This window comes from Haemaphysalis longicornis, unplaced genomic scaffold (assembly GCF_048455015.1).
Source record: "Haemaphysalis longicornis isolate Haplotype H1 unplaced genomic scaffold, Haemaphysalis longicornis Haplotype H1 scaffold_76, whole genome shotgun sequence".
In the NCBI taxonomy this organism is placed as follows: domain Eukaryota; kingdom Metazoa; phylum Arthropoda; class Arachnida; order Ixodida; family Ixodidae; genus Haemaphysalis; species Haemaphysalis longicornis.
The window spans coordinates 1093140-1119800 of NW_027526436.1; the positions used below are offsets into that span (position 1 = coordinate 1093140).

Here is a 26661-nt window from a genome sequence, read left to right on the forward strand (position 1 = left end):
TTATAACACCTCGAGATTACACTCTCTCGTGAAGGCCCCTGTAGCGTGCGTACACGCGTAAGGGAGTGCCCAAATTCACGTAGACAGCTGTCAATCAGCGCGCTACGGAATATTCAATGAGGCGCCGCCATATTTGGGTCAACGGCACGCTCGCGGACGAGCAAGTGCGCGCGACCCCGCGGGGTGAGAGCGAAAGGCGGCGACAGTGCACTATGCCGAAGGAGCGCGTGAACAATGGAGGCTGCGCGTGGCGCACGCCCTGACGTCGGCAATTACACCTCCCCGGTGCTTCTCGGAACCCGGCGGTGCCGTCTACGTTCTCAATTGGGGATTGTCCCCGTGGTATTCGGTGGGCCAGACAATCCGTCGCCCGTGCGCGCCGTGACGAATTGGCGACGGCTGCGGCATAGAGTCCACAGTGCTGAGCCCCCAGACAGAGTGGCGGGTTCTCACGCGCAGCCCGGGCGCCTGGTCTCTGATCTCATAAGTGGACCTTACACCTGAGGCACTCCAGGGACGGGCATAAAATGGCCATAACTAGCTCCAACACTCCGTACTGAAAATGATCTTTTAGTCAAAAAGGTCTGGATAAAAGAGCGGACCTTGTTCCGATGCGAGCAGCCTGACGGAAGAGCTCCAGAACATTGAACACGACCTCATGAGGAATGGGTATCCCAAACATTTTATTAGGAAGACAACTAATTTCATCATGCATAACCAGCAGCCAAACAGTCAAGCCGTGGATAACACAGTGTCTAAATGCAAGCTCGCTGCTTTTCCGTACATTCGAGTTGTAAGTGAAGCCCTTGCTCGTGTCTTCAGAAAACGTGGTGTACAGATGGCGCATGCGCCAGCAAACAAGCTTAGGGGTGACTTGCATAATGTGAAGGATCCTCTTCCTCAGCAACGTTTCCCTGGAGTGGTCTACAAAATTCCATACGCCGACTTCGAATCGGTATACATTGGTGAAAGCGGAAATTTCTGCAGGCGTCTTAAAGGGGCCATGAAGAGAAAACAAAAGTTTGTTTTATTCGAAAGATTAGGTGTTTCATAGTACCCCAAGGGCTTTCCCGGAAGCAAATGATGCTTTATTCACTCAGAAATATGGCAATTTAAGCCAAAATTTAAATCTCCCGCTAAATTGCACATTTCGTGACGTGAACAATGGCGTCATAGGAGCCGGTCCATGAAACAGATATTTAGTATGTCGACTCCATATAGCACCCACACGCGGGAGTCACACAGGAACCGGAACTCGTCCCAAAACCGAGACGGCGGCCATTTTAAAAATACCAGTAAAACCTAATGCACCCGCAGCCCTAGTCATGGAATCGCCTGATCCGGACAACAAAACTCTCGCCGAGAATCTCGGGCTTGCATTTAACAACCCCACACCACTTGAACGCTCGATGCTTCTAAGTGCACGAGCGGCAGGAGTTGTGGGATACGCGGATGGACCGGAAAGCGACCATTCCGCGATAGGCATAACAGACGAACGCCCAGCCGTCGGCACCGCTGCCTCGTTAGCCCCGTCGGGACGGACGAATACAGACTGGTGCGTATGTGCCGTATTTTTATTACGGTTAATAATATTTCAATTTCAGTAGCAGTATCGCTTATGCCAGTTGGCCGGTGTCATGTATGGAAAGCCGTTCGCGCGAGCTCTCTGCTCCGAGCAGAAAGATACGAGCGTCAATGCACGGTGTGTAAGGTATTTTTTTCCAAGCTCAGAGCGCTTTGACGGCGATTTGACAAAGTCGGCGACGAGCGCCAGCATGTCCCAGGAGTGAGCTAATGTAAGGGTCCCTGCCGTAATCACTTCGTCGGAAATGAAGCGAGCACACTCGTATTTCCTTTAGCTCCCTTACTCCTCCGTTTGCAAAGTTCACAAAACGTAGCCGCTTGCTTCGCCGAGGTTCGTCGATGGGCAGCACATAAAAGGAGATCTCCTCACCGGCGGGGATGTCGCACTCCCTCGACGATTTGCCCGTACTACATGGGCATTTCAAAACGCAGCAACAAAATTTCATTGTAAAGTACTCAAAGTGAAGTTTTCAGTGGTTCTAAACTGGAAACGAGCTCCTAACAACAGCAGCAAGCCAACACCATTCCGAAACTTCTGCGACGACTGGCACTATCTCGTCAGTGCTTGCTGTTCCTTACTCCCCTCGTTTCTATTTTTACCTTTGCTGGTTGGCGATATGATGGCCAACCTAGCTCCTGTGAAGGGATTACGATACCAAGCAAGGTCGCGGCTGTACGTGCTGGAACGGTTCGTTGGCCCCGAAGAACCTCGAACCCGAAAATTCGTCTGCGCACCGGCGAGATGTTGAGCTCGGCCGGCGGTAGTTTGGTACGCATTGGCGTACACGTTTGCGTGTTTGTTCGGGACTTCAACCGTTTACTCCACAGTTCTTAGTGTCATAAAAGGAATGTGCAGTATGTTTAACGGGCATATAGCTCACTATGCAAACTGGTAAGCCCTGACTAACTTGCGTTTGCTTTTGCCGGCCTCCGCCAATCGCAGAGCATTCTTTTATGACATCATAGGTTCTGTTGCGGGAAATGAGCAGGTGGGTCGCATGGTCATTGCCTTTTTTCCTAATTATGTAGCTTATTCCAGCGAAGTTTCTGTTAAAAGTGGTGTCAGTACGGTTCTAACGAGGCAATCTTTCGAGTGAACCAAACTTGTGTTTTCTCTTCATGGCTCCTTTAAACAGCACAAGAATGACGTCACCAAGGGGCACACCATGACGAATGCACTTGCAGAGCATGCCGAGAAGATGGACAACAAGATAAACTGGAACCGCGCGCGCATGATAGCCACGGTAAAGAATTCCGCTACGAGACGCAATATCGAACCACTAGTAATTCAGACAAGCAACACAATCAACAGGTCATCTGGCGGTCTAAACAACGTGTACTTCCGAACATTACGTCATGCGCTCAACGCTACTTAGGAGCCTGCTGGAAATCATTTCACTGTGAGCAAGAGATCCGTACGGATCCCGAACCGCCAATTTTGTTGCAACATTGGTCAGTGTCCTGCATTTTATACAAATGCCTTTACCTGACTAGATGGTGTTCTGTCGAACTCTCGACTACTATATGTTGCGTGTGTCAGTTGTTTCGGCTTTGGTGATATCGGCTTTGAGATGTGTTTCTGTTAAGGGAGTACTGACACGAAATTTTCGTGTTACGTGTTTTTAGCTGCTATGGGTGCCCACCAGCCCGCTAATCATAGAATGGCACATTAGACGGGCGATCGCAGCAGGAACGAAAAATTGGGCCCATCTCCCCGCGAGGGGGACTCGAGTAAATGCGTCGCATAGGGGGTGGGTGTATTGCGTTAAGGTTTAGTGTTTTGGGAGTTGGTGGTAGTGAATGCGTTGTATCAGCAGCTTCTTGACGTAGTTTGAATAAGTCAAGGATATAAGGCGCGTTCGTAGCCTCCCATTCTGTGTCGGCTTTGTGGCGCAGGGGGTAGAGCACCATGCACATTGCGTTCCGCCCGCAGGGTCGAGGGATCGAAACCGGGCGCCGGATAGTATTTTTTTTAGATATAGTGTAGGGGGAGGGGTGCGGACTACGACTACGGACGTCAACGCGGGTGACATCGTGAGTTACGGAAATGCTCTGCATTTAAAATTAACGGCGTCGTTTATTCGTGTCAGTTTCGACAAAATGAACGCCGAGCGTCCCCTATGACCGGAGGGCGCCCGTGACGTCACCATTATTGTCGCACCGTTGCCGATCTGGACGCGCCCGCGCGCCCAGACCGGCCAAGGTTTTCAACATCCCCACGCTTCCGGGTAGCATGACGTCAGTTCCAAAACCATTACGGGTAAACAGGGCGTAGCAGCGTGCGCCAACGGCAGCCAGCGCGTCGGAAACGTCACGGGAGCCCCGACATCGGCATTTTGTGGCAAGGAGCAGAAGATATCATGCTGGCCCGCTCTGGGCTTTCTCGTGCGGGCAAAGATTAATATGGATTTAAAATAAGTTATACTAAACGGTTACTGCTGAAACTTGCTGGGAGATATCTTCTGATAAAAAGGAGGCATTTTTCAAAGGTATCTCAACTTTAAAGTTTCGTGTCACTACTCTTTTAATACAGTCCGTCATGAGGCTCCTCCGATATCACTTTGGCACCAGCCACAACTGGCAAACTGGGTGGCACCACAAGCGATGCTACCCTCAAAGACAAATCACGCTACAGACCATGCGTAGTCCCGGACTCCGATCCAAAACCTGGGGACCTGCGCGCGTAAAGAGCCAAGCGAAAATTTTAAAGGCAGATATCTCTCGGTGCACGAAGCTGTTTTGAACGTCAGATGTCCTTAGGCACACTCGACATTGTTTGTTCTTGAACCTCTTTTATGAACCATTGTATTGCGTGTTTCAGCAATTCACTTATTCTCTTTCACGGCACAGGAATGGAATGGTATTCAGAAAGCCGGTTCAGCTTGTGGTGGATCCAAGGCGCGTACGCATCAACCCGTAAGAAAACGCTGGGCGCATCGCCGCTTCCGCAGTTATATCCGTACAGTGCCAAGCCGAGCAAGTACGTCAGTCCGTCTTTGCCATTGACCAAAGCTGGAGCCGCTGTATCTCCCTGGAAATAGATAGAGCAGAAGGGTTAGTCATCTAAGCAAGCTTATCCTAAGCCATATGATTGCGTTTGCTGTAGGATTTATATTTTTAAAACGAAGCTTTCTATGCGTCACTGATGGCGACGTTGTGCCTAAATGCGATGCAAAAAGCCAAATTTTCTGACGATGGCGATGACCGTAGGTGAAATGAAAGATGATTGAGGATGCGAAGCTTTTTCTGATCGAAAGCCAACACTTTAAAGCATAAGTCACAGTCCAAAATTCAAACCGCTACTTCCAAAACGCACTGCAGGAAAACCACCTTAAACAATGAGTTTCCACAAAGGCACATCAAGTGCCTCAAGAAAAAATGAAAGCCGTTCCACTCAATGTGGAAGCTGTCGGAAGTGCAGAGCGGTGATTCGCCATAATGCGCTGTAGCGCCGTTATCCGATCACTGCTACCACCGAACGCATCTCAGTAGTAGTAGACTTTATTGGAGCCCGAAAAGACGGCGGCACCTTTAAGTGCCGGACGGGGCGGTTCCCTGTTCTCGGGACCCGTATGTGGCCAAATTTCCCGCCTTCGCGGTGCTCGCGCGCCCCATGCCTGAAACTACGCCAGCGGAATTTTGTTCTTTTAAAGACGACAGTCTTTCTTGGGCTACTTAAACCCAGAAATTTTCGTCTGTCTGTATCTCTGTGCGTCTGTCTGTTTGTAACTCGATTGAGCCACACGGCCAAAGTAAAATGCTTACTGCACAATAGTCTTATATACTCACAGCCAAATGTAAGCGTCTAAGCCCGGTTTATATGTTCATACTTGTCAACTTTGTTGAACAAGCACTGGACAAAATACAAATATAAGACAGGACATTAGTACTCAAGGGGTATTTACAGTGTTCCTTTATTAAAATATTCCTGGATGCTTGGTTTTTTGATAGCTTGATTGATTGTGCGGTTTAACGCGCCGACGCAACGCAGGCGATGAGGCGCGTCGTAGTGGAGGGCTCCGGATTAATTTTGACCACCTGGGGATCTTTATCGTGCGCCGAAATCTCGTACACACGGGCGTTTTTGCTTTTCGCCTCCATCAGAAAAGCGGCCGCCGCGGCCGGGGATTGAACCCGCGACATCGTGCTCAGCAGCGCAACGCCTTAGCCACTGAGCCACCGCGGCGGGTGGTTTTTTGATAGCAAATGACATTCTACATCTACTGCAGAAAACCGCCGCCTCCTGGCGGCATATGAGAAATCACTTGGCAACAGCAAAGAAAGGTTCCACTAGCTAGGTTTCACGTTCTGCTTGGAATGCACGTGGAGCACGGCAACGCGGTTGTATAAACCTTGAAGTCGGCCGCCTCGATTCACGCGCGTCTCCGCCGTACTGCAGCGCTGGCATCGAGGAAAACCGCCTGTAGCAGTGGAACGCGATAACTTCAAATCGCCTTGAGCAAACCTTTAGTGTGTTTACCTTGGGATGAGTGCGACGGAACAGAAACAGCATGAGACGTGAGCGAAAAAGCAAAGGGGGGCATTGCCTTGGCAAATGTCTACAAAGACTATCGTCTTTTGACGACATTTGCAACGAAAGGAGCAGATACGCGGCCAGTTTTTGTGCTTTCTTTTCCTCCCGCACGTGCCGGCATAGCACTGCCCCTTTTTTTTTGCTTACTATCATAAAAACCAACCCAACGAGCGCTCGTAACTAAATGAACGCCGGCGCTGCCGGTTAATTACGTATATTTTGCCTCAAATGTACCTACAGTTTTCTTTGCGCTAAACAACCGCGAGATTTATGACAAGTGCCAGCGGTTCACCAGGTTCGAACGCGTATGGCTGTGTATATCGCTTGGCTTTCAAAGCCTTTGGGTCACGCCGCGACGAAAGCGGCTACGAGTACGACGGAAAGCCATGTAGCTCAGCTTGGGTCCTTCGAATGAGCTACGATAACAAAGCGAGCGCTTAAATGGCTCTGCACTTTAAAAACGCTTCCCAATGATCGGAATCCAACTTAGGTCCCTCCCCCGTCGCGGTGGCTCAGTGGATAAGGCGTTGCGCTGCTAAGCACGAGGTGGCGGGTTCGATTCCCGATCGCGGCGGTGGCTTTTCTGATGGAGGCAAAAAGCAAAAATACCCGTGTGTTCGAGATTTTGGCGCACGTTAACTTATCCCCAGGTGGTCAAAGTTAATCCGGAGCCCTCCACTACGGCGCCCCTCATCGCCTGCGTTGCGTCGGTGCGTTAAACCCTACAATGAATCATCCATCAACTTATGTCCCTCGCGTTGTGAAGCCGACGTCCATCCGATTGCCGCATTTCGTCATGGCCGAAGCGATTTGGATTTTGGACAGCGACTTTGACTCAGGTTGCATGGGAGGAAGCTTCGTGTCTTAACAATGTTTCTTTTAAGAAAGGGGCTTTGCTTTTGTTGTTTACTTGTCGCTGTTGCTTATGTAGTGGTCTCGAACAAAACTGTCTACTGCCGGTGCTTTTGTGATTATCGATGCGCAACCTCGCATAGGCACGCACACAAACGGTCACGCATTTATTCCCTTGTATCGATCTACCAATCACTTTTGTTAATTTCCGCAAAAGTACTTATAGTTTAATTATATTTTCAGATTGGAGATGGTAGGTGGATCCTCCTTTAAGGTAACCGTGTGCCTTCATAGCCCGACTGGCCCTTTCGAACCGCAGAAGTTTATCTTGACGTGGGAGCTGGATAGCAGTATCTCCCACTGCATATGGGTAGGGTATAGGGGTGGCACGTCTGCATTGTTGTCGCACTCCCGTATAACGTGCCTTACAGCTCCTGGTCGCTTACGAAACATACACTGCACCTCCATGGAAAGCAGCATAACATGCGGGTACTACATAATACGGTACTACACAATATCATATACTATATAATACTACATACTACTACATAATATGATACTACATAATACGGATACTACAAAATATGTGGGTACTAAATAATATGGGGGTACTACTACATACATAATATACGGCACTACAACAAGGACTGTTCAGTGCTGCTTCAGTCTGGGCCGACGACTAAAAGGTGCTGCAAAACGATGCCTCATATGAATGGCGGTTTTTTTCCAGACAGCTCAAGATTCGCTCTTTGTTCTGTGTATACCATTTCAGAAAAAAACGCTTCGAATGGTTGTCTGTCAGAGTTTTTGCCAGCAAGTTACAAGGAAGCTACCCGGTAATTACCTGTTTATAATACATCATGCCTGTGCAACAATAGTTCCAATGATAAGTCTGCGCTCCCATAGATATTTTCCATTGTGACAACGACCTGGCTCCCAAAAATATTCCACATCTCTATATAATCAATCAATATTAGTGGGGTGATGTTAAGATAGCCATAAAAGCTGAATGCAACGAGCTGTTTAATGGCTATATATATATATATATACAGCCACTTTTAGTGGCGAAACTATGTCAAGACCGCTTGTCTACATGGCATTTGTCGGTTAGAGGAGGAAGGCGCGTGCGTGCCGAATAAAGCCACGCCAATGGCCACCTGCGGAGGCCATGTAAAGTACAAAAGCCAAACTTCTGCTTCACCGCCCACCGCGATGAGGTGGTTCAGGCGCGCTTCAACTACCTCAGCGGGGCCGGAATAGCAAAAATTGGTTATCAGTGCACGGCTCGCGTGTAGGCGTACGCCAAAATGGCGGCGGCGAACCGATGGCGCTGCCGGACTCAAGTAACGCGAAGGCCTTATGCTGCTTATACACGTACTCAATGCGCCACTCTCTTGAAAGTGGTTTTCGCCACTGTTTCAGAAAGAGCAATGAAGAGTGGCTAGCTCTTCATACCGCTGGTTGTGCCCGAGGTTCTACGTTGTGCCTTGAGAATAAATCATTGGGAATAGACTACGTTATAACGACTTTTTTATGTCTTGTGTGAAGGCTGGAAAAAACGGTCTGTTCACCGTAAAATCTCCTTGCAGGGAGTTTTACTTCGGCTAGCCATATTAAGATATCCTAGTTTCGTGTACTTCTCCTATGACGTTACACGTGCAAATCATTTTTCCCTTACTCGTTTCAGTGTCTTACCTCGCACAGTGCTGAGCGGTCCCTTTCGGCGCAGAACATGATGAGGTCGTCGTATCCATAGGCCTTAAATCTCCGGTAACAGTCTTCTCCGTCCATGCCTCGCAAGAAGCCGCGGTATAATGTACTTTGTTCTGGCTCCGCTGCAAAAAAGAGTTATGAAGCGTGGGTCAGAACATACTTGCCAAGATTGATTGGTTAAGGGGAGCGCAGCGTATACTGGCGCAATCGCCCGCACGTGTACTCGCCATGATCAATCATTCACTTGCTTCGTTTCACGTAGTACAACACGGTATACCCAGTCAGGCGTTATTTTTTGTACGGCGCGCTTCATGATACTGTTATATATGAGCGATTGTGGGAAAGCACATTGGTCTTGGGAAACGCTTAGTTGGTCATTGTGAAGGGGAAGTCGGTTTCAAGCGACCCATGAAAGCCCACCCAGAAGTTATTCATGAACGTAGTTTGGAATTTTAAAATTATCTTTTTTTTATGTTTTAAGCTCCGGCATTGGTGCGAGTGTTTTAAAGGAGCCATAAAGAGAAAACACTAGTTTGGTTCATTCTAAAGATTGCCTCCTTAGAATCATACTGACACCACATTTAAGGTAAACTTCGTTGAAGTAAGTACAGAATTAGGAAAAAAAAAGGATTGGCCATGCGACTCACTAGCTCATTTCCCGCAACAGAGCCTATGATGTCATACCAGACAGCTCTGCGATTGGCGGAGGGCGGCAAAAGCAAACGCAAATTAGGCAGATCTTATAGGCTTGCCGAACGAGTTATTTGCGCTTAAATGTAGGTACATTCTTTTACAAGCCCTAAGAATGGTGGGACGAACAGTGGAAGTTACGAAAGCACACGTAAACATAGAAGTACCTATGCGTATGCTGCTGTTGGTACTGTGCGCACTATGCTTGGTTTAGCTGCACAGGACTGCGCGGCTTTGGGGTTGTTTCAGACGACACTGGCCGACTGACACAAGCGACGATGTCTTACGTGACGTATTTGTCGGGCGAGCATATGTTTCACGAAACGACTGTCCCCATGAACAAAACAAGCCAGGTACAAATACGTTCACAAACAAACCAAAAGCAGAAAACGGCTTGCCGTGGTGTGGTGGCGCAAGTTTCACTAACGGTAAACGAGGCCCTGTGATGTCATTGCAGACGGCGAAAACGCCCGATTTAGCGGAAAAATCACAATTTTAACTTAAATTAGTGAATTTCTTAATGAATAAAGCATCGTTTTCATTTGGACAAGCGTTGCGGGTACTATAATTCAGGAAATCTTTCGAATAACACAAACTTCTGTTTTGTCGTCATGGCTCCTCTAAAGTAGTAGCAGCACACTATAAACAAGGGGATCCTTTAGTAGAGATTTAGGAATGCATGAGAATCTGGTCGCCGACCCCCATGAAGTTGATGCTCGTCCTGTCGCTCAAGACATTCGTAGGCATCCACACTCTTAGGCAAAAAGGACTAAACGTTCGTCCTTTGGGGGACCAACGGCCTTTGCCACAATTATTACTCCCTTTCGGGACTTCATGTGAGGGGACGAACGGTTAGTCCGCCTCCCGGTTGGTCCGTTCCGATACTCCTCAAGGACGAACTGCTAAGAGTCGCTGAAAAAAAAAAGATGGCATCAGCAGCGATTGAACCACCGACGCTCGCAATTATACACAAGGAACCCGACGCGCCACCAGTACACCACACCGCCGGACGGATGCTCGAGTAGATGGTGCCGGAATTTCTATCCGTGCAGGCGACCGTCACCGCGATTTCCGCTTAGGGCTTTGCTAACTTCAGGGACTATTGCTCAGTTCGATTCTAAGTACAGCCTCACAATCATAGTTTGTTCTCGTAATTAGCAATCAACTCGTCGCCTAGTTGAGATAGATGGCTGGGTGATCGGACGGCTCATTTGTTCGCCCACAAATTAGCGCCAGCGAAGTGTATTCTCAGTGTTCGATACATGTGTTAACTGCTTTAGGTATCGTGTGTGAAAGCAGTCGTCTGTGTGAGTGTCAAAATAGGGGAAACAGAACACATTTCCCTGCATCGGCGCACTCAAATTAGGTGTTGCTTAGCCTGAATTCAAGTTGGCGTCACTAGACGATCGGAATTGGGAAATGCAACTGGGCTTTACAGCAGTTGCAGCATTGTCATAGCTTTGCTGCACAATACAATTATGTACCGAGTGTAAAAGATGACTTCAAGACGCTTACCTGTAGCGAGCATTTTTACTTTGCAGTTGTCTTCAGCAACTAATGCGTTTTTTCTCGCCTGTTAAATATGTACGTATTCATTACACTTGGGGATCAACGTTTACTATTGTCACTAATATTTGTGTTATTGTTGACGCTCTTGAAATCTTTCATTGGCCGTTTTTACCTTGCCCGAATCGCATGCAACATAGCGTATCAACATAACCTCACCGAGAAGCGCCTGTCGATCGCGCTTCGCCGCTCCCTTGCCATTACCCGCCGCTAGATTGAGGCTAGGCGCTTTTCCCATACTTAACAACAATATTGTCTCCCTTGGCACCATGTAAAGGACCCACTGACTGCAGTGACTTGTGTTTTGGAAATCTGAAACTAGCCACAGACATATGCGCGAAATGGCAACGACGACGCCATTACAGGCGATTAACGACACAGGAAAGAGACTTAATGCATGCATTTCGTCTTCCCTTTGGTCCTTATAGATCGGCGCCGACGAACAGTTAGTCCGCATATGTGCACACGGCACACACTCTGCTACAGATACCCCCATTGAAGATGAACTGTTGCCCGCGAAGACTAACAGCTGCATTTTAGTCCCTATTTTAGTCCTTTTTGCCTAAGAGTGCAGTTTTGTTGCTCTGCGCAAATGCAGGTAGCGAGCCGCGCATCGGCTTGACGTCCCCCTAGCAACGTCGCCAGCGTTACGAGGACAGCCCTCTTCTCTTCTGAAGGTAGCCCTCTCCATGTGCTCTCCCAACTCTATCGTTCTGTCCCTCTGTCTATTGACAGACCTATGTGGATTTACGTGAAAATTTGGCGACATTGCCCGTTTATTGCTCCCTCAATTGAAGTTGCTGGTCCTGTCCCCACAGTGTGAACAGCGACAATACGCCTCCTCCATCCCAAAGAATGAGATAATATGGGCTTGAGAACGTCGACACCGAAAGCCCTGAATGGGATCGCCAAGCTATTCTTCTTGTACAGAAGGTTCAAACTGTTCGTGCGCTGATTCGGCGAAGACAGATTCGCGCAGGAGCTTGCTAAATGCGCAGCAGATTTTGTTTGCAATGGCGCTTCATTGCCAGCTCCCGTAATTAAAGTACAGATTATTACTGGGAAGCAGTATACATGTCTAACTGCCCCAGTTTTCATTCCTGTGTAGGCGGTTTACTTAGCGCCACTGGGGCGTTTCTCTTCGCCACCGCCGACCCTTCTTTTTGCCGGCGCCTTTCGAGTTTAAGCAAGCGCACATATGCTGTTGCCGGTTTGTGCGTGGACCTGCGGGGTGTGGAGGGAAGGAGGAAGGGGTTGGGGGTGGATGGCAGGCGAAACGATCGGTTTCATGCCCTCACTGATGACGTGTCCCTTGTGTTGGCGGGAGGTTTACACGTGAACGTCAAACGGCCGAATGCGACCTGTCTGGTGTCTTCACTGGTCGACTGCTTTGGGTTGCCTGTTACACAGACGGTAAGATGCCAGCGACGCCGGAGGGAAACAGACAGCCCCTAGTTTGTTCACTAGAATAAAGCTCGAGTCCTTCAAACTTTCATTCAGCTAATTGGCTAGGAAGTATGCTAAATAGAAACTTACGAACAGATGTGGTTTGTTTCGTGCACTGCGTCGACTGCATCGAACTTCGCAGGTCATCCATCTTCACGGAATGGAAGGGCTATAATTTCTTTATCGACTGTGAGCAATTAGTAGTGACCTTTCAATTATTCTGCACGCTACTCAGTTTCCGTATGCTCGGACAGTATCGTGCCCTTCCACAACAGCCAACAAGCTTACTGGAGTCTCGGGAAGCAAGGATGGAGTGAAGCAAAGTTACACTTCTTACACCGCTTTCCGTTCCACCAACCTTCACTTCTAGGGAACAGTTAAATTATTCTGTCGCTCCCCCAAGAAAAAATAGCACTTGATTAGGAATGAGATAGTGGATGTCGAGTGACATTAAAGGCGTATTTTTTTTTCTTTTGTATATTCGCGTCTCATCCCAGCGGCGTTTTTTACTCAGATTTTAAAGTGAAGTTACGTATAACCCCTGCAAGCACACTTTTGAAGTGGCTAGAATGAAACTTTACGTGAAAACGTACTTAGCGTTCCATTCGAATGCGGTGTTCATGCCAGTTCATTTTGCATAAACGACACCGAACTTCACTACGCATCCAAGTGCTGTTTTCCGTCTTTTATCGTTTCTTTGTCAAAAGCAGATGCGGACACTCTGCCGGGCTCGTAGATGCCATCGTGCTAAAGCTGTTTCCAAATTTTCAAGGAGTGGTAGGAAAGAACCTTTCAATTTGCGCTTCGGTAGTAAGCCCTGCTAGCGGCAGGGAATTCTACGCCATATTGGGATGACTACAGTAATGCGGGGTAAATTGGAGGCAACAGTAAGAGAGACAGAAAAAAAATTGCTCCAATCCACGCTGTGAAGGTGATTGGAAAGCAAAGCTGGAAACGAAACCCTAAACAATTTGCCATGCGACGTAACACGTAGCTCTACAAAACGTGAGACCAGAGATTCTTCCAGCCGTTACCTGGGATTCGTGGGAGTTCATTCCCGAACGCAGCAGCGTCGGCAGAAAGAAAACGGAGAGGATCCTCTTTCGAAGGGTGAGTCAGCGGAACCTAGCCATCCTGATGTGCTATCTCAGTGCTACACAACCACGCGACAGAAGCGCAGACAATTCGGCATGTGCGCTTAGTTATTCCCATTTACGCTGATTTAAACTAGTAAGTGTAGTAAGTTTGAGAGTTGCGAGAGAGCTTAGGGAACTTTTAGAATCGCTATTTATCAGGACCAGTTGCTCCTTTCGCCTATTGTAAAACCTGTTAAAACTGTACCCAATTGGTATTCACCAATCTAGAAAACGGAGTCCCATTCGTGGCAAGCAGGAGCACAAGGTAGCGTTTCTCTAGCGGCCATATGTCTGTACGTGATCTTTACATTTTCCCGCACTGCAAACCAATCCTTAGCGTATCTTTCCGTACGACCACTTAATTCCGTCGGGTCCGGTTTACGCAGGAGGAGATGTCGAAGAAGTTAATCAATCCGTGCGAAGGAAGCGCGTAATGGACGCGAAACTGCGCCAAAAGAATTTCAAAACAATCGTCGCTAAAGCAGACGACAAAGCCGACGGAAGGGTCCCGCCGACGCATCCGCCGGGGAGATCTCGCGCGGGGATTCACCCCGCCATCTACACTGTGCTCCGTGAGTGAAAAGTTCGCTCCCCTGCCGAGCCGCGTTGGGAGTTTTGTCGCGCACGCCACGACGGAACCGTTGGCTGGTCGTGGTAGGAAGCTTTGCTTTAAAAATATCAAAAACCAGACGCATTAAAGTGTTGGAAACAAAATTACACGTGAAAACTCCTAAAAGAAAACGGTGCCCAGGAACTTAGAGACTGCCAAAGCAACAAAAAGAAAATATCTACATGACAACGCCAACGGTTATTGACCTACTCATGCGTATAGTCAACAATCATAGAATTTTTCTAGTCCACAGTCTCGTAGGAAACGAAGAAAAATTTTCGTTCCCAAAGGTAAGTCGTTGATGTTGGCCTAGAATCCGAGAAAGTGACACCGTCTAAACCTGCGTCAACGTATCTTCCGCTGGTGTATTTCTGTGCTTACCAAAGTTACACACGGAAACACCCCTGGGCCGAGAACGTTTCAAAAGAACCAATCTTTCTGATTTTCTGCCTCAACAATCTATAAATTAGGGGAGGCGGTGCCTAGGGGGTTACTGCAATTCCACCGATCAGTGAACTTAAATATCAAACACAAAACGCTTCCCTTCGCGAGGCTCCTCCAGATTGGCAGTGGCAAATTGCATGACTTCATTTAACGACTGTTGCACTCCTCAGATATATCTCCTAAACATGTATAGAGTGACATAGAAGGTAAAACACGCCGCGGTGGCTCAGTGGCTATGGTGTTGCGCTGCTGAGAACGAGGTCGCGGGTTAGTTTCCCGGCCGCGGCGGCCGCTTTTTTGATGGAGGCGAAAATGCCCGTGTGTACGAGATTTCGGCGCACGTTAAATATCCCCAGGTGGCCAAAATTATTAGGGAGCCCTCCACTACGGCGTCCCTCATCCCCTGCTTTGCATCGGCGCGTTACACCCCATATCAATCAAATCGACAGAGAAGGTAAATTGATCTCTCTAGATTAAAATGCTACAACCGCTTGAATAATACCCTGGCGACAGGTGCATGCAAGCATCGAAAAAGGTTGATTGATTGATTGGCTGTTTATTGGAGGATGTCATAAGACCCTGAAGGGGATGGGGGAGAGTGGGAAAGGGAAAAAAATATGAAAATAAAAGCAATCGATAACACATTTGCACTTTTTGTCCCATTAGAAAGTCAGTTCGCACTTGTCACAGAATCACTGACCCATACAGGGCTGAGTCAATCACGAATCAAACTGCTTTATAGAGACCATTTTGGAGAGAGAACTCTACAATTGCCTCTAATAAAGAGGGATTAGCACGCATTTGGCTAATATGGTCCTGTTCATCACACGGGATGGAGTGTGAAGTTAAAAGATCCGATCGTCCTTGTGAAAAGGCAGAGCACATCCAGATAAGGCGGTAAAGATTGGAAACGAGTGATTCCCCACAAAATATGCACTTTGGAGTATATGCTGTACGAGGATAGGTCCATTTAAAGAGGATGTCGGGGGTATATGCACAGTTTGCGTATATCTTGTTTGCAATAACTTCTCCTTTTCTGGAGAGACGTTTTAGAGGTGTGAGGAAACCCACAGGGGAGGATTCCTGGAGGCGCTGACGACTAAGGATCTTTGCTTTGCAGTAGTTTTCAGGCCAGGTCGCGTCCTGTGGGGGTGGGTCAGAAGAAACCACGGGAGGATGTGAGAGACTCTCCCGGGCAGCCATGTGGGCTAACTGGTTCCCTGTGTCACCCTCGGTGTGCGCCGGGGTCCAAACCAAACGAACGGATACGAATTCTTGCCGTAGCTCCTGAATTTTTCTCAGTATAGTAGTGGCAGTTGCGTTCGGGGTGAAAGAACGATTTAATTCACGAAGTGCCACGTGGGAGTCTGTGATAACGCGTAGCTTTGTTTGGGGAAGTGACGGGCGATTCTTTTGGATGCTTTGAAGGGCACCTAGAATTCCGAAAAGTTCGGCTTCTGCTACTAGGCAATGGATTTGTGAGATATTGCAGGACCCATCCAGGGGTGGAAATTCAGGGCAAGTCCAAGCTACCGCTGCGGCATTGTTGGCCACTGCTGCGTCTGTGAAAACATCTAGTTCGTCAATGGCTTTGTCTTGCCGTATACGCCTAACAAGACCCTCTCTAGCCGCCGGGTTGGAGCGCCGTATAGGCCGTCGTATGATGAGTCCAAGCGGTGGACGTTCCCATGGGGGGATAGTGCCTTGAAAGGGTGCCTCCTCAAAGACGCTGTTTAACGCGTCCCATTTTAAGATTGCTTGTCCTTGCGGTGAGCATTCTAGGCGCGTTTGAAAACGCAGCTGAGTTTCCTTCACGAGTTGTCGTATCGGGGGAAGAGGAACTGCCAACTCTAGAAGATCATTTCTGGTGTGTCGAGGGAGACCCGTGATGGTTCGAATCATAGAACGATTTAGTATTTCCAAATCGCGCAGATGCCGGGGGCTGAAGTTATATATTGGAAAACCGTATGCTAGCCGGCCATGGGCCACTGCTCTGGCGAGAGTTTGACAAGAGGCTTGTTGTGAACCACCGTACTTGCTTGAGATACGAGTAATAAGATGCATCGTAGCACGCCAGGTGGTACGAAGGCTCCGAATCCATGCTTGAAAGCTATTGCAGCTGCTCAGTTGGAGACCGAGAAGGCGGACGGTTCCGTTTTGGGATGAGATTGATGTACCGCCGAAATGAAGGGTCAAGATATGAGACAGATCAGGTTTGCGTTTGCCGTTGATGCTGACAAATTCCGTCTTCTGTGGTGAGAGTTCCAGGTTGAAGGCGGACAAAGAGCGTTCTAGGCTAAAAACGGCAGCCTGAAGTTCTGACTGCATGGCTTCCTTGCCACCGTAGTCGGCCGCTTCTGTCCAGACGACGACATCGTCGGCGTACAGGGCGAATCGAGCGGAGGTATCCTTTTCAAGCTGTCGGGCCACACGGTTCATTGCCAGGTTGAACAGAATTGGTCCGAGTATAGAGCCTTGAGGAACTCCTCGGTCTACGTAGTAAGTGGTGACTTCATGGCCTGGAGAGTTCAGTTGTATAGGGCGATGTTGCAGGAAATTTCGGATCCAGGCTTGTGCCTTGGCACTGGGAAAAGCCTGGGACAGCTCCTGTAGGATGCCGTTTTGGCAAACATTGTCAAAAGCCTTGCGTATATCTAAAGAGAGGACGTAATCTGGGATGCATTTTCTGGATTTACGGTTGATGACTCGCCGCAGGAGCCATAGGAAGTCATGCGTTCCGAGATTTGGGCGGAAGCCAGTTTGAGCTGGGTGGAACCAGCCAGTGCGTTCCAGATGATACTTCAAACGATTATTTATCAGTCTTTCCATTATCTTGCTTAGAGTAGGAGTGAGTGCAATGGGTCGCAAATTTTCAGGTTTTCTAGCATCCTTTCCTGCCTTGGGAATAGGGTGTATGATCGTTGTTTTGAGGTGTTCAGGAACTTCGCCTGATTCCCATGACCGATTAATAAGCTCGAGAAGAATGGAATGCCCTTCTGGGGGCAGATTCCGGAGGTCCTGCCAGGTGACTACGTCGTGTCCTGGGGCAGACTTAGGCTTCCCTTGGGTGAGTGCTATTTGTAGTTCCCCATGTGTAAAGGGACTATCTAGAGAAGGGTCAGGTTCTGGTATCTCAATAACAGAAAGGGGTTGCAGGCAACTGGAGTCGGACGTCGCATGGGGGAACAAGGTTTTCACGATAGCATTTTCAACATCCGTGTAGTTCATGTGTAGGCATAGTTCTTCGACGATTGACAGCTTGGTCTTATTCTTGCCACACAGGCCACAAAAGATCGCCCAAAGGCGTGCGAGCCCTCTCTCCTGACCTAGTCGTTGGCAGAGATCATGCCATTTCTCGTTTTGGAGAGTTTTCTGGTATTCGTGAATAATTTTATACTGCCTTTTGAGCTTCAATAAATCGCGATGTTTCTTTCCTTGAGATCGGTAGCGATTAGTAAGTCGCTCCGCAGTTCGCATCGAAAAAGGAAAAAAAATTGTACAAGTGCGGCACGCACACACACAGCTGGCTGGCGCCGCATCTTTTCAAAGTGCTACGAGTTGTGCCGCGGCTCCGCCAGATGGCGCCACGGGTCCCGCGACCGAGAGAAGACGCAGTGAAACATCCCCCTCGCGAGGGGCACGATCAAATGCAGAGCATTTCCGGGGGCGCACGACGTTAAGTAGTTTGCGTTACGTTAATGTTGTTGCACTTGTGGCAACTGCTGACGAGAGAGCGCTCGTCAGCAGTAATTTGAATTAGTCAACGATATAAGGCGCGTTCGTAGCGTCCCATTCTGAGTCGGCTTGTGGCGCAGTGGGTAGAGCACCATGTACATTGCCTTCCGCCCGCAGGGTCGAGGGATCGAAACCGGGCGCCGGATAGTATTTTTTTTATATAGTAGGGACAACGACGGTGCGGACTACGGACGTCAACGCGGGTGACATCGTGAGTTACTGAAATGCTCGGCATTTAAAACTCGAATAAACATCAAAAATGATTTTACTGACGAACATGTCCGCACGTGTAGCTAATATATTTCCCAATTGTGTGGGTAGTTCATTGAGGCGAAGGCAGCCTGAAGGCATGCTTCATGCCCAGTAAAAATATTTATCCAATTTGGTAAGGATTGGCTACAATTTTCTAAAGCTTTACTCCTGATGAGCACGCCTAAGGGTAACACACCGTGACGGCAAAGAAGCGGCCTTCGCCTGCCCACGCAGTATCCCTTTACGAATAACCGCGGCTTTTAAAATACCAGTACATCACAAAATGAATTCAGAAAACACGAACATTCAGTGGTAGAGAAAGTTGTCAAATCTGCATGATCAACAAAATTATCCACTTGAAAATCCGAAGTTTCACTTGTCCATGCCGAAATCACCAATGCACGATTGCGATCCGCCCGACTTGCCGTGCCCCCCGTTTGCCGACTCGACCAGTTCACTGGTAAGTTTATCATGACAAAGGTCCATCCCGCAGGTTGTCAGCAGTATTCCGCATTTTGAGGCTCTTGCTTTGCAAGACGACGTCCAAAGTTTCCGTTCATGACCCTGCAGGTTTCTTCCATTGTAAGAGCGAACTTGTGGCACATTTACTTTGAACCATTAACGTACGGAACGACATTTGGCATGGGAGCCTCATTGCCTTGCGAATCATTTTTTTCCTCGTTACACTGCCCTCCCTCACTGGGAGACTTTGGAGGATTGTCGGAGACATCTTCAGTCGGAATGGCACCCTCTTTCCGGCTGCTCTTGCCATGACCAGTTGACACTCTCGACACCAGGCGAATGGGTCCTCGCAGGTCCACGAGTAGTGGAATCCTGGAGACCGTGAAAAAGGAAAACCGGTTTCTTCCAGGCAATTGTCGGGGCCCGTGGCTCCTCGGAAAAGAACACCAGGATGCGCCGGAGTGTACCTTGGCTCGTTGACGGCAACTCGGCAGACACGACATGCTTTTTCCCATGTCGTTCTCAACAGTTCTGTTCGTATTTCGCAGCAATATGGATTCCCGATTGAAGAGAAAAATGTAGCGGAAAGCTGGCCTGCCAACCAGCGATCGTTTGGTCAGTGTCCGACGCAACTGCGAGTCGTTCAAAATAACTTGCTTGTTCCAGGATGGCTTCCGAACTCTAAAGCTCAAATACCCTCCTACGCACAAGCGTCGGTTATTGTATCGCCGAGCACTCCTCCAAGTTCAATCCTAACCGCAAATCTGCTGTGTCGCACTGACGTAACACTGGGTGTCGAGCTTTCTTTATGAGTCGCAACGTCACAAAGTTTCTTAACACTACTCTAATAAGCAGGCCTTCCTCTTGAACGAAAAGTTCCCTTCAAAGCAAACGAAGTAGACGGGCTAGTACCATATAGAAGACGACACCCTATTGCTACTACTGCCAAATATTTTTTCCCGTGTCAGAGAGATGAAACCTATGCAGGGAAGAGCATAATGTCTTGATATAGTCTGGTTCACACGCAAAAGTTGCCTATACATAAGGTTTTTTAAAACCATTACTGTTGAGTACTGCCTCCACGTGCTCTACAATCAATCTAAAGATAGGTCACTGAACAAGCTAACTGCAACCACAAATGAATAAAATACGTAACGCCTAAAAGCCTTTCTAAAACAGCGAAAATTCTCTAATGGCAAACGCTAAACGCTTTCTACCATTGATATGTAGATTTACGACACATTGCGGTGTCAGGATTTCTAATGTTCAATGCCTCCCGCACTCAATTACTCGCGCGCCCACTAAAGACTGCATTTCAGTGCCAGACGACGAACATCACAGAGTACTCGGCAGCACAAGTTCCGCACGGAGATAGCTGAGACGCTGTTCAAAAAAGTAGTCATGCCTATTAGGTTTCTAAGTTGTCTTTTGGGCTCGCTTCCGTGTGCTTGCAAATTACTTGGTTCACTGCAGGTTTGTCTTTGAATCCATGTTGCTGTTGAATCCAGGCAATGAAGAGGTTATCAATGGTGGAAGGAACTCTTCTGCAATGAAGCACGGAGCACAGAATTCGAAGGTGCAGACCGATCTCGTATTCACAACGAATAATATTCAACACACTTGGGAATCCCCAGACACCTCTTCACACATCACTGTGACAGTGGGGTGACAAGGGACGCAGATTCAGTCTCATCGGAGTGAACGCTGCCGTCACAGTGCGGCCTTGTCACCGGACCTAAATGATTTTCTGGCGTGTCGCGACAAGCACTTGCGAGCACAACCACTTTGCCAAATCGATGCACTCTTTTCGCGCACACTCGACAGGGCGGGTTGCCGTGGACACGGTGCTTCCCCCTTTGTTTATTCCAGCAGTGACGTGCACGAGATAGAACGCCTTATCGACTGCCAGGAAAGGACAACATCGCCTTTTTGGCTACCCGTCGTTCAGCGGACTCAAAAACACCTTTGCATCATAGAAAACAACGTGAACTTAAGACAGAAGCATGCTACTATATTACCAAAACTAGAAGGAGTTGAAGCGGTTTCATTTCGAACTCCTAGTTTTGCACTCAAGGTGCAGTTTCGGATGCGCTTGTAATCTAACTATGGCGTCATGATGTCCCAGTGCATGAGTTTGGTCTTAGTACTCGTGTATTTTTGCGTTTTCAATACAATTAGTCTTGAGTTCAGCGTCGTTCCTTCTTCTTTTTCCCGTGTATTCATCTACTTGGTTTCCCCTCAAGATATTTGTGTATTTCACTTTTAGTTACCCGCCCTATAAAATAGCCCTAAGGCGAAATCTGTGTTTCGCTTGATATCGCTCCGTTTGCTGGGGCAAGTAGAGCATATCTATGGCAGGTTCCCCGGGGTGATGAACAGCTACGTTTTGTTTAGTGTTTACAAGGTCGGAGATCATTGATTTACCATGCCATGCGGGGCTATTCATAAGCCGTAACCAGCATAAACACAACATGAGAAATTCGTTTTTTTTTTGTTTTCCAGCAAACGGAGTTGAAGGAACACAGTTATACAGACAGGGGTCCTAAAGTGGAAAAACTGCGTTTACCTTGTACACTGGCGTAAATGTCCCACACGTTTCACTCCTCGATTCTGCGCATAAATAATTCACTAATTCAATTAGAAGTTCACTTGGTCATTTACGGTTTTCGTTCGAGACCACTATGTGTTTAGCAGACGTGCACGTGTGAGTTAGTTCAGCAGACTCTACTTTACCAAAATTAGTTTACCCAAATGCGAGGAAATTGGCTGCTTCGCAGTTGGACTGTTGTTCTCAGAGTAAGCCTCAGCGCGAGAGCGATGCATTGCAGTGTGACGTGTTGTCACTAACTGTCCAGTGGTGCCCCCTCAGACCACCGGCGAAGTCAGAGGATGCGCCGAACCGTCGACATGGTAAACGTTGACTGATATGATCGAAATGTAGAAAACCGTGTATGCCGTAAAACTGTGAGCCGCAGAATGTGCCAAGCGTGGGTGGTTTTGCGAATAGGGTGGAAGTAATTCCGAAGTCTGACAAACGGAAAGGGGCGCAGAAAGAACCCACCAACACCATGCGCGGAAAAGGTAACTCAGCTAGGGTTGCCGTCAGCATCAGCTGTCGCTAGTCTATCAATGGGTTTTGTACCACTTTTTAAATTTTCTGCCTATCTATTACCAAACACACTGCTAGCCTCACATCCAAGGCTGCTGGGAAGGTGTTCTGTATAGATATACGATAAAAGCATGGGACCTATGCTGCCTGTACGCAGGCACCTCCTGAGGACAAGATGGTCGCCATCTGACAGGCCTCAGCTTTTAACTATTTTGATGTCCCCGTTGACGAAGGCTTGCAGCCCCTACCTGTCAGTGAAGCAGTGGAGTTTTTGGCGTCTTTCCCAATGACGGTCACGCCCCCTCCCTGGATGGCAATCGGAGTAACGCCGGTGTCGTTGCTTGCACGTCCAGATCTGTCATGGTTTTTGTCAGCCCCTGCAAAGTCACCATGTGGGCAAGCAGGCAGTAACTACCGTGAATGCAGCGTTCGCCAAAATTTCAAAACCGTTTTTCACTTATCAGTTGAATACTAAAGAACCTTCGAGTTTCCCTCGCCCTATTCTTAACTGCGGTGGGCAAGGCCGTTGTCACGACGATTGACCTTATCTCCCCTCTCGTTATTCATTTGTGGTAGAGGCTGTGAGCACTAAATCTGGGCCAGAAATCCGTCAAATTGGCAATAATGCATGTGTTTCTTAATCAGACGCCAGGGATCTTTAGAGTTGCCTTAAAGATGTACGGCACTTCATGTAATCACACCGCTTTCCAATCATTACCCTATCAGACTTCCGGCACACGCGCATTCCCCTCTCTGGTTCCATTGCTCGGCAGTCTTTAAAAGGTATGACACATTCAAGACTTGTTCTTGCTGCACAAAATGGCTTGACCACGCTGTCACACAGAATACAAGACTCTGTCACAAGTTTTCTAAAACATTCTACCCTGCTATTTACCCTAATCGCCGCCTGTATACCGCCTCTTTCTGCAATCTATAGAGGTAGTCTCCAGGACCATACCTCGGCAAAGTTATCGTGGCTCACTCAAACTCACTCACAAATTTATTTTCCAATTACTCTCACTCAAACTCAGACTTCTTGCTAAGCAGCACGTGTGCGCTCACTGAAACTCAAACTCACGCGCGAGTTTGAGTCCAATTGAGTCTGAGTGAGTGGACTCATGAGTGAGTCTGCCGACCTCTGTCCAGGACATCTTATGGATCGGCCTGGCCCCACACGTGTTACATAGTGACTTTAGTGGCACTATTCTTTTTGGAACACTGCATATTACAGTAAGTCATAGGCGACCTCGCTACGCTGTTTGTCGCAGTGACTTGGCTGTAGTTAACACCGGTGGGCCTGCCTTAAACCGAGGCTGAGTCTGAAGCACACTCGATGTAACCATAATTTCTTTGAAGTTCTTGAAAGCAGTCGTTTGTCGACGTTGACTGGCACGATCGCCATAATGTGCTCATCTATTACGGTGAAACTGTTTATGGGTAGGCTTCCTTAAATCCTTCCTCTGCATAGACAAAAACTCAGCTCCAGTCAAGTGTCATGCGTCACTCCAGGGATAATTCCGAAATCCATCCACAAAAAAGGGAACGTTCCAGTAGGTGAGCTATCGGCACACGGTCACCATAAAAGAAGCACGCCATTTAAAGCGTCCCACTTGTGCGTCTCATCGCTTTGACATTCATTATGAGTAGATTAGTTGTCAATAAGCCCTGTCTTTGGTGATTTGGAGTGCACGGCCACCTTGTCGTCATGCGGGAATGTCTTTAGCATTCAACACTCCTCCTGTAATGGGCAACACCATGTGCGAACTGGAAGTGCCTGATGTACGTAGAAATGACAAAGACTGTCTTGAATTCCTCGTTCGCCTGAAAGTTCCGGGCCCAGTTCGAGTGCAAACTCGGGCGGCAGGTTCGTTTGCATAGCGACCACAAGACACCATTATCTGGCCGTTGATTTTCAGGACATATTTTCAGGACGTCGCGGACTGCGCCGTCCGATACACAGATTCAGTGGTGGCCGCCAAATCACAGGTAGTCTGCAGCTAAGTCTTATGCGGCAGCATGTGGCGATTTTCAAACATGTCGCTGACATTCCCCTGCAACCTTGCCACCCCCTCCAAGCGGCGAGTCTCTGGATCAACAGTCTAGCCACGCGAGAATGGACAAGACTATGGAGTCGCAATATGCACCTGAAGACGAATCCGACATCATTAAGGAGACATGGTGGCCTCCAGTGACCTTGCTGATTTCCTTGTGAAAGGTTGCCTTCCGGCGCAACATCTCTGTTTAGCAATATCAACTACAACACGAGACCAGCCCCGACTCTAGCGTCGAAAAGGCTACCTTCAAAGTATAGCCAGTTCGCAAAAATGTAACCCCCGGTCATACTGCCCGCCAGCGCGGGCCGAGAAATGGCGACCCTGCACGGCGGTGAGGAGAGCATCCGCCAAGCCTGGCACAGCCGTCACATCAAGGGCTCTCAATCAAGTTCACAGTGTCTTCTACCCGTCAGCTGTTGACTACGGCATTACTGGACCCATCTTTGTTCTACACGACCTTCAACCTCATCAACCCATGAACTCGGTGCAGGGCATGCTGCTTCTCTCTCCTCTCCACTGGACCTCCAGAAGCGTCAAAGCGGACGCTGCCTCCTTCGTGGGCGGGCACAAACGACGTCGAATATAGCAGAAACTGTGCGTCGGAGTTGAAGTGCCTTCCGACGATAGTAAGTTTTCAAATTGAGAGGATGACCATGGTTCGTTCAAGTATATTTATTTATTTATTTATTTATTTATTTATTTATTTATTTAAAAATAATGTCAGTCACTTTTTTAGATCAAATCAGGTAGGTATACATGAATAGATGTGAACAAAGATAGTAAGAATAATTAGGTAGAGAACACAACAACAGCGACTATACATTATTAAGCTCGTAAAGAGGAGACATGCTTGTTTTATTTGCACCGCTCAGTTTCAACAAGAAAACGAAAGTTCACGACTCATATTTCAACAAATATATGACGGGACAGAACTGGGACATGTACATGTGTGGATGTAGCGTTACAACTTAATCCAAGTAAAGACTGATGACGCCTACAGAGCATGTGATACAAAATCAATAGGTAGCAGCAAAATAAACTGTTATGGAACGCCGTCATACACAGTCAAGAGTAGTTGCACAAACAAATTTGGCAGCACGCAATACAGGCAAATGGCGAGATAGAGTTCTATGCACCCTGCAGTGTAACCTCCAACGCGGGCTTGCAAAACTTTCCAGGTGTATGTTTTTATCCTCTTATAGGGCTATTATTCGCGATTGCAGATAAAAGTTTAGGTAGTTAATATGTGTTGGTGGTGGACGGGCTGAGGTAGTTCCTATTCCGAATTGTGAAGACAAAAAAATGAGTACTTAAAATCATCTTTATGACAGGAATATTCTGTTAATGTGCGCGGCTGAATTGCCTTGTTTCCCTGGTTTCTGGAAGGCGTCGGTTTTATGATTTCGCAGGAGTTGAAGGAGGTACCTTAGACGCCCTTGTTGGGCTTTAAGGTCTATAGTGAAGGAAGCCCGCAGTCACATGACATACTTGCTGAGTCGGCAAGCGTATACTTATTGCGGATACAGTTAAACCTAGATATAACGAACTTGAAAAAAGTTTGCAATTATTCGTTACATGCAGGTTTTCGTTACATGCACGTTTCGAAATAAAGCTCGCGTAAATAAAGCAGAAACAAAACCGACATTTTAGATATCAGTGAAGGTGAAATCACCCTGGAAATATTTATTTCACAGTGGAAAACTGCGTGAGTTCCGCCTAAGGCTTTTGGCACGTACTCTGGCACTACGCGGCACTCCGATTAAGCAGGGTCGCTTACCCCCGTGTCCACAAACGTAAAGTAATTATCACTTTTGCCTTTTGACACTTTTTGGTTCCAGACGCGTTTTAAGAAGCAAAGTTATGCCGAAAGGGCGCCTTTTTGTGCAGTTGATGCTCTTTCCCACACTCAAAATTGTTGAAAGGGGCTAGATGGGATACTCTGCCGGGAGGAGACGGCATTTTAAAGTGCGAGCTCGTCTTGAAAACAGAAAATGTTTAATTTTTTTTTTTTTTGGCAGCAGAATCCGTCACCGACGAACCGGCACCCCACGTACCAGTGAAGACGCGCGACTACATGCCAACAGGCAGGCTTAGCACCTCAAAACTTAAGTGTCCAACCGACACCACGCTCACCTTGCGTTGTAGTTAAGTAAAGTGTCATTACTCTTGTCGCCTGGTGTCACGCTGCAGAAGCAAAACCTAAACTGAGGGGGACATTAGCCATGGAATGACGATTGCCTCTCCGTTCATCATCATCATCACGACGAATTTTGTTTTTAGTGATCCTAGACACTTCCATATCTGCTGTCTTCGTGTTAGTATTCGGTAAAATAGTGCATTTCTCCTGCCGATTTTTTGGTAAAAGTGCAAAACACAATGACTGATCATCTTAGTGAGTTCGTTACATCGAGGTCCACTGCCGCAGCGCCTTTGTTACACAGAGGTCGCGAACACATGGGCTTCAATGGAGGTGG

The 26661-nt window shown here is 47.9% G+C and overlaps 1 protein-coding gene across 1 annotated transcript in view; it reads right to left on the bottom strand.

The window, feature by feature from the left end:
* Nucleotides 1-4423: 4423 nt before the first annotated feature.
* Nucleotides 4424-26661, bottom strand: part of LOC144148089 (transmembrane protease serine 11D-like) — a 51489-nt gene continuing 29251 nt past the window's right edge. Inside the window, exons 6-7 of the mRNA XM_077679679.1 lie at nt 8666-8805; nt 4424-4615 (exon numbers count right to left, since the gene is read on the bottom strand). Coding sequence (XP_077535805.1) covers nt 4424-4615; nt 8666-8805 — 332 coding nt within the window. The remainder of the gene's footprint in view (nt 4616-8665; nt 8806-26661) is intronic.